The sequence below is a fragment of the Chrysochloris asiatica genome, unplaced genomic scaffold (genome assembly GCF_000296735.1).
Source record: "Chrysochloris asiatica unplaced genomic scaffold, ChrAsi1.0 scaffold00057, whole genome shotgun sequence".
NCBI lineage: Eukaryota > Metazoa > Chordata > Mammalia > Afrosoricida > Chrysochloridae > Chrysochloris > Chrysochloris asiatica.
The window spans coordinates 16,797,255-16,808,494 of record NW_006408575.1 but is presented as its reverse complement, the minus strand read 5'-3'; the positions used below and the strand labels follow the sequence as shown (position 1 = coordinate 16,808,494).

Sequence of the window (11,240 nt, the reverse complement as noted above, 5' to 3'; positions counted from 1 at the left end):
TTCTCCTGAGTTTACTCTTTTCTTGAGAGATTTCATCCCTTTTGCTCTGTGTTCTTTTCTTCTTCGACTACATCACGTTGTTGTTTTAATTGTTGTATTATAAATTGATTTGCTTATATGTTTGCCTTCCTAACAAGAACAGAGGTTTCTTGAAAGGAAAACGTGCCCCTTTTATTCTTTATTTCCACAGAACTACCACAGTGTATTGGTCAAGTGGTAGCATTGATGGACTCAAGCAAGGCAACAATAGTGAGGTTGGCCCAGGATCGGGCAGTGTTTCGTTCTGCTATGCATAAAGTCGCTATGGGTCGGTGCCAAGTCGATGGCACCTAACAACAACAACAACCACAGTGTATGACACATAGGCAGCATTTGATATTCACTTGTTGAATGAATACTGTTGAATGATGTGTAGTCTTTACCTGTCTGTGGAAAATGAAACTATGTAGCCATGTTTAGTTATGGAAAAGTTTCAGGAGCTTAACATTTGGATAAACTTCGAACTCAGGTCACCAACACCATCTGTATTAAAACACACAACTTTTATTTGTTATGCCCAGCCTTCAACTTAGTGAACACTACAAAAAGTAAAAGATATTTGTAACGTGTTTTTATTTTGAACACCAACATTTTATATCGACTGTATACTAATAAATATTTCATCCTACCCAAACATTAAATATATAACATCAAAAGATAAAAAAATGCAAAATCTACACAATTCAGCTAGAACCAAAAGGGAATTCTTTGTGTAAATGCCACATTGTTTTAAAAATGCAATTGATAAAAACCAGACAGGAAGCCCATACTTGTGGGGTAGGTCATTGGGAGGTGGACTGTGTACGCTTGTCAGGCGAAGGCCCCAATGAATCTGAGTTTGAAAAAGACAATGCAGAATAGAGGGGAATTTTCCAAACCAGACCACAGAGATCTGTCAATTCTGAGGTCTGCTGTCTAGGCAGGTCATTTCAGAAATCACCTCTAATTAAGGGCTACAAAAGAGAATGTCTGATTTCAGAGAGACTGAATAAGATTATCATCTGCAAGATGAAGTTTATCTTGAGGCTTCCAGTTTCACAATAACTATGTTGTTGTTGTTAAGTACTGTTGAGTCAGTTCCGACCCATAGCGACCCTGTATAGGGCTTCCAAGGAGCAACTGGTGAGCTTGAACTGCTGACCTTGTGGTTCAAACTGACCTTTCAGTCCAGTGCATTAACCTGCAGTGCCATACCAGAATAACTATAGTTCACAGTAATACATCTGAATTTCAAGACAGTAAAAAAAAAAGCATATGAATTAGAAAGAACCTATTGCAACAGTATTAATTTCCCTATATACTTTGTCTAAACATTCTAGGAACAACAAATCTCTGTTAGATCAGGGGATAATCTTATGCACAAAACATCCGAGAAGATGATAGCTCAAATTTGCCCTAGTAAATCAAAGAATGCATTTATATTTTTGCAGGAGAATCTTTTAAAGCGGCTTCAAGCTTAGCTATAAATGTCTTCATACAACATGACTTTGGTGGATTGGGGGAATTTAAGGTTAATTAACTGAACAACTCAACTGTCACTGAATTATTCATGTAAAAATGGCCAAGGTTTTACATATATAACTCTTTCTCTCTGTCTCTCTCTCTGTCTCTCTCTCTCTCTCTCTCTCTATATATATATATATATACACACACACACACACACACACACACACACACACAAAGCTCTAGTAGCATAGTGGTTATGAATTGGGCTGCTAATCTCACAGTCGGCAGTTCAAAACCACCAGCAGTTCTGTGGGAGAAAGATGAGGCTTTCTACTCCCGTAAGAGTTACAGACTCGGAAGCCCTATGTGGCATCGCTAAGGGTGGTACAAATGGTAACATGACAGCTAAACATAAGGTTGGAGGTAGAAGTCTATCCAGTTGCCCCTCAAAAGAAAGGCTTGGAGATCTGCTTCTGAAAGACCAGTCACTGAAAAGCCTATGGGGCACAGTTCTATTGTGACACAATAGGGTTCCCATGAGCTGGATTTGACTCCACAGCAACGGGCAACTGGTGGTAATCCAAGCTGGAGGGTCAGAGCGCCAACCATAGTAGCCTGTGGCAGCAAAATTATTCCCTGATGGTACCATAATGACATCTTGATTGGCTTTCTATGATATGCTTTCGCTCTGTTGTCCGTATTTCCTCTGAAATCCCTTTCATCCTCAATAAGAGGCAGTGTTGAGTGGGGAATCTGTTTGCAGTGGAGTCAGACAGATTTTGGCTAGAATCCCTGTTCTGTACTTCCTAGCTGTGTTACATTAGTCAGGTGTCCTGACTTTTTAAAAGCCCAATTCTTTCATCTGTAAAATGAGAGTAGTAATATTATCCCATGCACTTGGTGTGAGGATGAACTGAGGTTCTGCTTGAAAACTCATAGTTCACGTTATATACATGATACATATATATATACACATGTGCTTTGCATGTTTAAGTGCTCGGCCAACAATAGGCATCTTTGTACATCTTGAGAGGACCACATCTTACTGTCCACCCAGACTAAGGAAGAACAGAGCTTCTCTCCAAGAGTTTTGGGAGCCTTGAAGTCTCAACCTTATAAATGGAAAACCTAAGGGTCCTAGCAAGCATCTAGTTCTCTGCATGGAGCCCACATTGACCAGCACAATGGCACCCTCTTTTGATAAGGATAGAGTATTGCAGAGAGAAGGGACTGGTTCCAAGAAATCAAAAAAAATAAATAAATAAAAATGGTGGCTAAGTCCTTAGTCAGAGGCAGTGTTCAAAATAATCGTTTCTAAGATCCTTCAGGAAAAGCCTGTCCAGAGACAAGGCATAGTCATGTGCTTCATCTGATACTAAAGATGAGGATCACAGTAGCAACAACCTAAGGCCTTTCTTGGTATTAGTTGGCTCCCTATCACCACCTGCCCTCTTGTGTGCCAGTATAGACACAAGGCATTCAACACTTTCAACTGTGGAATTTGAATCATTCATCCCAGTCCATCCGATGAAGCCCACTCAGCGTGCTCCCTTCAAGGAGAGAGATGGCACCCTCATAAAACCTCATAAAACTGCTACTCAGAATATCAGACCTCAGATGTGAGAGACTTTTCCATCACCCTTGATGGCAGGAAGTGGTGGCTGACAGCATTACGACTGCAGAGTACAAGTTTTCTGATTTGAACTGACCCGCCAGTTTTCCTAGAGCAAAAGCCATGCCCCTCTTTTCCCTTGCTTGCATATCATATTACTGTGTCGCTAGGTCCACTCAAGAGTTTCTTTGTCCCATAAACTTTAGACCCAAGGTTAAAATAATAATCCAGAATCTCTCCCTAAGAAGCAGTGCAAGAAATGTTGCCTGAAGCTTTCAGATTGAGGCTTGTGCACCACATGTGACAAGAGGCTAGAGGGAGGGCAGAAACATTGCTGCTGTTTTGGCTCAGCTCCCAGCTCAGGGGTTGTTGACCTTCCTGCCTGTGGCCTAGTCTCAGCCACAGTCAGGGTACTGTGTCTGTGGCAGCTCAGGGTCCTGTGTGATAGGCCATGCTGTCCCTGGGAAGTCCTGGGCTGAGCACAGATTTAATGCTTTGTGGAGAGAGGACTTCCTCCCCCATTCAGGATCAGCAGCCCACATATGTCCTAACGCCAAGTCTCTGCTAAAGTCCTGATTCTGCGATCTCGGCTAGTTGACCCAACAGACTGGAGAAGGATGGCCGGTCTTCTGGTCTCTGGAAAAGGAAGAAAGAGCTCTGTGAGTTCCTTGTACTTGTGTGTCAGTGATCCAAAGTAAACCAGAATTCAGAGCAACACTGCTGGGTTTCAAATATGTATCATGTACACTGTTTGGGAGGCATTATGTTCTAATGATTATCAGTAGGTCTTTGATTCTGGAATCACAAAGTCTGGTTTTGAATCTCAACTTTACCATTCATTAGTTGTGTGACCTTGAGCATGTTACTTAACCTCTTTGGATATCAGTTTTATCATCAGTCCAGTGTGGATAATATAGTAGCTATCTCATAACATTGTACTAAGAATTAAAGAAGACCTGCAAGGTTGGCTTGAACTGCAAAGTTGGTGGTTCAAGCCTACCAGTCACTCCTCAGAAACCCTATACAAGGTCGGAACTGACTCGACAGCACTTAACAGCAACAAAAATTATAAAAGTATATCATGAAAATAAGTGCTAAATAATACAAAAATAAAATACTTAGGTATTTGTTGTTAAGTGCCATCAAGTTGGTTTCGACTTGTAGTGACCCTGTATAGGGTTTCTGAGGAGTGACTGGTAGGTTTGAACTGCCAACCTTTAGGTTCAAATTGACTTTCAGTCCTACAGCACCACACCAGGGCACATCTAACAAAATATGAACAGGATCTACCTGAGGAAGATTACAAAATTTTGATAAAAGGAATCAAAGATTTAAATAAATGGAGAGGTATTTCAAGTACATGGATAATAATAGCAACTTCTGTTATAGGTTCAATTGTGTCTCCCCAACATATGAGTTGTAAATCCTAACCTCTTTGCCTGTGGTTATCATCCCATCTGAGAATGGGTTGTCTTTGTTATGCTAATGAAAAGGTTTAGTGTAGGGCGTGTCTTGAATCTTTCTCTTTTAAGATTTGTTGTTAAGAGCCATAGGTCATTTCAGACTAATAGTAACCCTGTATAGAGTTTCTGGTCTGTTGTGGTGCTGCGGGTTAATGCACCAGACTGCAAAGCCATTTGAACTTCAAGGTCGGCGGTTCAAGCTCACCAGCTGCTCCTTGGAAAGCCTATACAGGGTCGCTATGGGTCGGAACTGACTCAAGAGCACTTGACAACAACGAATAGAGTTTCTGAGTAGCAGCTGGCTGGTGAGTACCTTGAGGTCAAGTGCTTATCCTGCAGTGCCACACCGGGACTCCTTTTGAGATATGAAAGCTTGTTTAAAGGAGCTAGCAGATCTGGGATGAGAGGAAATGACAAGCCATATGAAAGTCGCTCAGGATTAGAAATGAGAAGAGACAAGAAATGTCTTCAGAGAAGACACAGAGAAAATACCTTCTCCTAGAGCCTGTGCCTGGAATTCAGACTTCTATCCTCCTAAACTGAGAGAAATAGAGTTCTGTTTGTTAAATACTATGTATGGTATTTCTCTTATAACAATACTAGATCACTAAGACAATAATTAAGATATCAAATTCTTCCCAACTTGTTTTTAGAGTGACAGTAATGCCAGTTAAACTTTTGTAGATATTCATAAATTGCTTTTAAAGTTTATGAAGACTGATTTTAAAGCCCAATGACCCAGGATAGCCAACTCAACACTGAAGAAGAACATAGTCAGAGAATTGACATTATCTGATTACAAGACTTTGTATCAAGATAATGTAGTCTGGCAAAGGAACAGAAAAATCAATCCCTGATAGAATAGGAAGCCCACAATAGATGCACACTTACAGATGTTGGAGTTTGTTAAAATTAACATCTGCTTTGTGAAACCACCCTTGTCTGTCAGTTTGTCCTACTGTGGTGGTTTGCATGTTGCTGTGATGCTGGAAGCTATGCCACGGGTATTTTAAATATCAATAGGGTCAGGATGGACCGGTTTCAGCTGAGCTTCACAAAGACAGACTAGGAAGAAGGAGAGACAGACTACTTCTGAATACTTAGTCACTGAAAAGTTTATGAATAACAACAGAACATTGTCAGCACCAGAATATTGAATACTGAAACATGGATGAAGAGCACCATAATATTATCAGATATAGTGCTGGAAGATGAACCCTCAGGTTGGAAGGCACTCAACATGTAACTGAGGAAGAACTTCCTCCTCAAAGTACAGTTGAACTTGATGATGCAAATGGAGTATAGCCTTCCGGACCTTCATTTGCTGATGGGGGTACAACTCAAAATGAAGAGAAACAGCTGTAAACACACATTAATAATCAGAACATGGAATGTATAAAGTATGAATCTAGGGAAATTGGAAATTGTCAAAAATGAAATGGAATCGACATCCTAGGCGTTAGTGAGCTGAAATGGACTGGCATTGACCATTTTGAATCTGACAATCACAAGATTTACTATGCCAGGAATGACAAATTAAGGAAGAAAGGCATTGCATTCATCATTAAAAAGAACATGTAAAGATCTGTCTTGAAGTACAGTGCTGTCTGTGATAGGATAATATCCATACAATTGTGAGGTTGGCCCAAGATTGGGCAGTGTTTCATTCTATTGTGTATAGGTTCGCTATGAGTCGGTACCAACTTGATGGTACCTAACAACAACAATAAACAAGGAACGCCAGTTAATAAAACTATTTTTCAAATTTACATGCCAACCCCTTAAAGCCAGTGAAGATGAAATTGAAGAATTCTACCAACTTATTCAGTCTGAAATAGATTAAACATGTAATCAAGATGAATTGATACTTACTGGTGATTGGAATGCAAAGGTTGGGAACAGAGAGGAAGGATTAGTAGTTGGAAAATATGGCCTTGGTGACAGAAAAGATATTGGATATGATAGAATTTTGAAGACCAATGACTTCATCACTGCAAACACATTTTTTAAACAACATAAAGATGGCTATTCATATGGACCTCACCAGGTAGTGCACATAGAAATCAAATACACTACATCTGTGGAAAGAGATGGTGGAAAAGCACCATATCATAAGCAGAAACAAGGTCAAGGGCAGAATGTGGAACAGACCATTATTTGCTCACATGCAAATTCAGACTAAAGCTAAAGAAAATGAAAACAAGTCTACAAGAGCCAAAATATGACCTTGAATACATCTCACCTGAATTTAGAGACCATCTGAACTACAGATTTGATGCATTAGACACTAAAGACTGAAGACCAGAAGAGTTGTGGGATGACATCAAGAACATCATACAGGAAGAAAGCAAAAGGTCATTAAGAAGATAAGAAACAAGGAAAAGACCAAAATGGATGTCAGAAGAGACTCTGAAATGTGCTTTTCAGCATAAAGATGCTAAAGCAAATGGAAGAAATGAAGACATGAAATGGCAGAATAGAAAATGTCAAAGGTCAGCTCGAGAAGATAAAGTCAAGTATTATAATGAATTTTCAAAGAAATGGATTTAGAAAACCAAAAGGAAAGAATATGCTCAATATTCCTCAAGCTACGAAAACTGAAGAAAAATTTCAAGTCTTGACTTGCAATATTGAAGGATTCAATGGGCAGGAATCTATGTGATATGCAGATAATACAATGTTGTTTGCTGAAAATGAAGAGAACTTAAAAAACTTACTGATCAAGATCAAAGACCACAACCTTTGGTATGGATTGCATCTCAATGTAAAGAAAACAAAAAATCTTCACTACTGGACCAATAAACAACATTCTTATCAATGGAGAAAAGATTGAAGTTGTCAAGGACTTCATTTTTCTTGGATCAACTATCAACACTCATGGAAGCGGCAGTCAAGAAATCAAACGACGCATTGCATTAGGCAAATCTGCTGCACAAGACCTTTTTAAAAAGATGTCAGCTTGAGGACTAAGGTACATCTGACCCAAGCCATGGTATTTCCAAAAACCTCATATGCATGTGAAAGTTGAACAGTGAACAAGGAAGAACTTAGAAGAATTGATGCTTTTGAGTTATGGTGTTGGAGGAGAATATTGAAAGTGCCATGGACTGCCAAAAAAACAAACAGATCTGTGTTAGAGGAGTTGCAGCCAGAATGCTCCTTGGAGCAAACTTCGTCTCTCATACTTTGGACGTATTGTCAGGAGGGACCAGTTTCTGGAGAAGGATATCATGTTTGGTAAGGTGGAGGGTCAGAGAAAAAGAGAAAGACCCCCAGCAAGATAGACTGGCAAAGTGGTAGCATCAATGGGCTCAAGTGTGGCAACAATTGTGAGGTTAGTCCAGGACCGGGCAGTGCTTCTTCTATTGTGCATTGGGTTGTTATGAGTCGGTACCAACTCAATGGTATCTAACAACAACTGACATGGGCAGGATATTGAATGATGCAGAAAGCATCAAAATACGCAGAGTCACTGTACAAAAAGAAAATGGTCAACGTTCAATCATTTCAGGAGGTAGCATATTATCAAGAACCAATGATACTGAAGGAGGAAGTCCAAGGTGCATTGAAGGAATTGACAAAGAACAAGGCTCCAGGAATTGATGGAAATCTTTCAACAAATGGATGCAGCACTGGAAGCACTCACTCATCAATACCAAAAAAAAATTGAAGACAACTACTTGTCTAACTGACTGGAAGATATGCACATTTGTGCCCATTTCAAAGATAGGTGACTCAGTGGAATGTGTAAATCATTGGACAATATCATTAATATCCCAGGGAAGCAAAATTTTACCAAAGATAATTGAAAAATAGCTATAACCATATATTAACAGAAAACTTCCAGAGGTTTAAACCAGATTCAGAAGAGGGCGTTGAATGAGGGATATCATTGCTGACATCAGATAGATCTTGGCTGAAATCAGAGAATACCAGAAAGATGTTTATCTGTGCTTTATTGAGTATATGAATCAATGCAAAGGCTGTTTTTGATTGTGTGAATCATGAAAACTATGGACAACATTGTGGAGAATTTGTATTCTCAAATGCTTCGTTGTGCTCATGAGGAACCTGTACAAAGACCAAGAGACAGTTGCTTGAACAGAACAAGAGAACACTGAATAGTTTAAAATTAGGGAAGATGTGCACCAGGGTTGTAGTCTTTCACCATACTTATTCAATCTGTATGTTAAATAAATAATCCAAGAAGCTGGATTGTATAAAGAAAAACATGGAGGAAGACTCATTAACAGCCTGCTATATGCAGATGATACAACCCTGCTTGATGAAAGTGAAGAGAAATGAAAACATTTACTGATGAAGATTAAAGACCACAGTATGGGTTGTACCCCAATGTAAAGAAAACAAAAATCCTCACCATTGGACCAATAAGTAACATCCTGATATATGGAGATAAGATTGATGTTATCAAAGACTTAATTTTGCTATGATCAGCCATCAACACTCATGGAAACAGCAGCCAAGAAACCAAATGAAATATTGCATTAGGAAAATCTGCTGATAAGACCTCTTTAAAGTGTTGAAGATCAAGGATGTCAGTTGGAGGACTATGGTGCACCTGACCCAAGCCATGTATTTTCAATAACCTCATATGCATGCTTAAGTCGGACAGTGAATAATGACGACAAAGAAGAATTGGTGCATTTGAATTATGGTGTTGGAGAATATTAAAAGTATCATGGACTGCCAAAAGAGCAAACCAATCTGTGTCAGAAGTACAGTCAGAATGCTCCCTGGAAGCCAGGATGGCCAGACTTCATCTCTCATACTTCATACATATTGTCAGAAGGGACCAGTCCCTGTAGAGGAAGATCATGTTTGGTAAAGTGGAGGGTCAGAGAAAGATAGGAAGGCATCCAATGAAATGGACTGACATTGTTGCAGCAGTGATTGGCTCAAATGTAGCAATGATAATGAGGTTGGTGCAGGACCAGGCAGTGTTTTGTTCTGTTGTACATAGGGTCGTTATGAGTCGGTACCTGGATGACCCCTAACAACAACATCAAGCTTTGTGGAAGACACCATTAAGAGAATGAAAAGGCAAACCATATACTTTAAGAAAGTATTTTCAAAACACATTTTAGATTGCATTTAAGGAGCACAAAGAACTAAGAAATCAGCTATAAGAAAACACCCTAATTTAAAAATGGACTAAATATCTCTATAGGCACCTCACCAAAGAAGATATACAGATGAAAATAAGCATCTGAAAAAATGCTAAATTTAGGAAATCACAAATTAGAACAATGAAATGTCACAACATACTTCTTGGACTCCTGGTGTGACACTGTAGGATCAGCACTGGACTTCAAACCACAATGTCGGCAGTTCAAACCCACCAGATACTCCTTAGACACTCGGTTCCAATTCATAGAAACCCTGTACAGGGTTTCTGAGGAGCGACTGGTGATCTTGAACCGCTGACCCTGTGGTTCAAACCAACTTTGCAGTCCAGTGCATTAACCCACAGTGCCACACCAGGCTGGTCATTCATTCACCAACCGATCCTCTGAAACCCCATTCAGGGTCGCTATGAGTGGGAATCGGACATAACAATAACACCACACTTTTTAGAAGGACTAAAATGAAAACACTGACAAAATTCAATGCTGGTGTGGATGTGGAGCAACAGAAATTCTCACTCATTGTTGGTAGAAATGCAAATGGTACAGCCACTTTGGAAGATAGCCTGACAGTTTCTCACAAAGCTAAGCACAATTTTACCATACAATCCAGCAACTGTGCTTGGAAATATTTGCTCATTTTTGTCCACACAAAAACCTGTAAACAAATGTTTATGGAAAGTTTATTCCTAAATCGCCCCAAATTAGAAGCGATCCAAGATACGTTCTTCAAGTCAACAAAAAGACATGGAGAAAACATAAATGAATATTGCTAAGTAGAGACATTCATTTGAACAGGTGACATGCTGTATGTTTACAACTATATGACATCCTGGAAATGGTAAACATGTTAGAGACAGTAAAAAGAACAGTGGTTCCCTTGGATTCAAGGGAAAGGAGGACAAAATCAACAAGGGGTTTTCAGCAGTGTGGAACTATTCTGTATAACAGTGTAAGGATAGCTACATAACATTATACATTCGTCAAAGCCCATACAACTATAAGGCACAAAGAACGAACCGTAATGTAAGCTATGTTGTTTTGTGCCACTGAGTTGGTTCTCATAGTGTTCTTTATATAGGGTTTCTGAGAATGACTGGTAGGTTTGAACTGTTGAGCTTGCTGTTAGTAGTCCAGTGCTAATCCTACAGTGCAACTTCAGGGCTCACTGTAAGCTTTTGGTATTAATGAATCAGTAATTATGCATCAATAGTGGCCATTAATTATAAAAAAAATGTACCGTTTGTTGATACTAGGGAAAACTGTGTATGGAGGAGGGAAGGGTATATAGGAACTCTGTACTATATATCTGTGCAGTTTTTCTGAAAATCAAAATGGTTCTAAAAATAAAATCTATTAATTAAAAATCATTAAAATATAGAAAAGAGAAAAAAAGTCAGCTATCATTACCAGCCGCTCCGTGGGAGAAAGATGAGGCTTTCTACTCCCATAAGGATTTACACCCTCGGAAACCCTGTACAGGGTCGCTATGGGTCGGAACCGACTCAACGGCACTTAACAACAACAACAACAACA

General features: G+C 39.4%; 1 protein-coding gene across 1 annotated transcript in view; it reads right to left on the bottom strand.

Moving 5' to 3' along the window:
• Positions 1-3,661: 3,661 nt before the first annotated feature.
• The window catches only part of ITK (IL2-inducible T-cell kinase), a 97,308-nt gene continuing 89,729 nt past the window's right edge, over positions 3,662-11,240 (bottom strand). The window contains exon 17 of the mRNA XM_006863923.1: positions 3,662-3,733. Coding sequence (XP_006863985.1) covers positions 3,662-3,733 — 72 coding nt within the window. The remainder of the gene's footprint in view (positions 3,734-11,240) is intronic.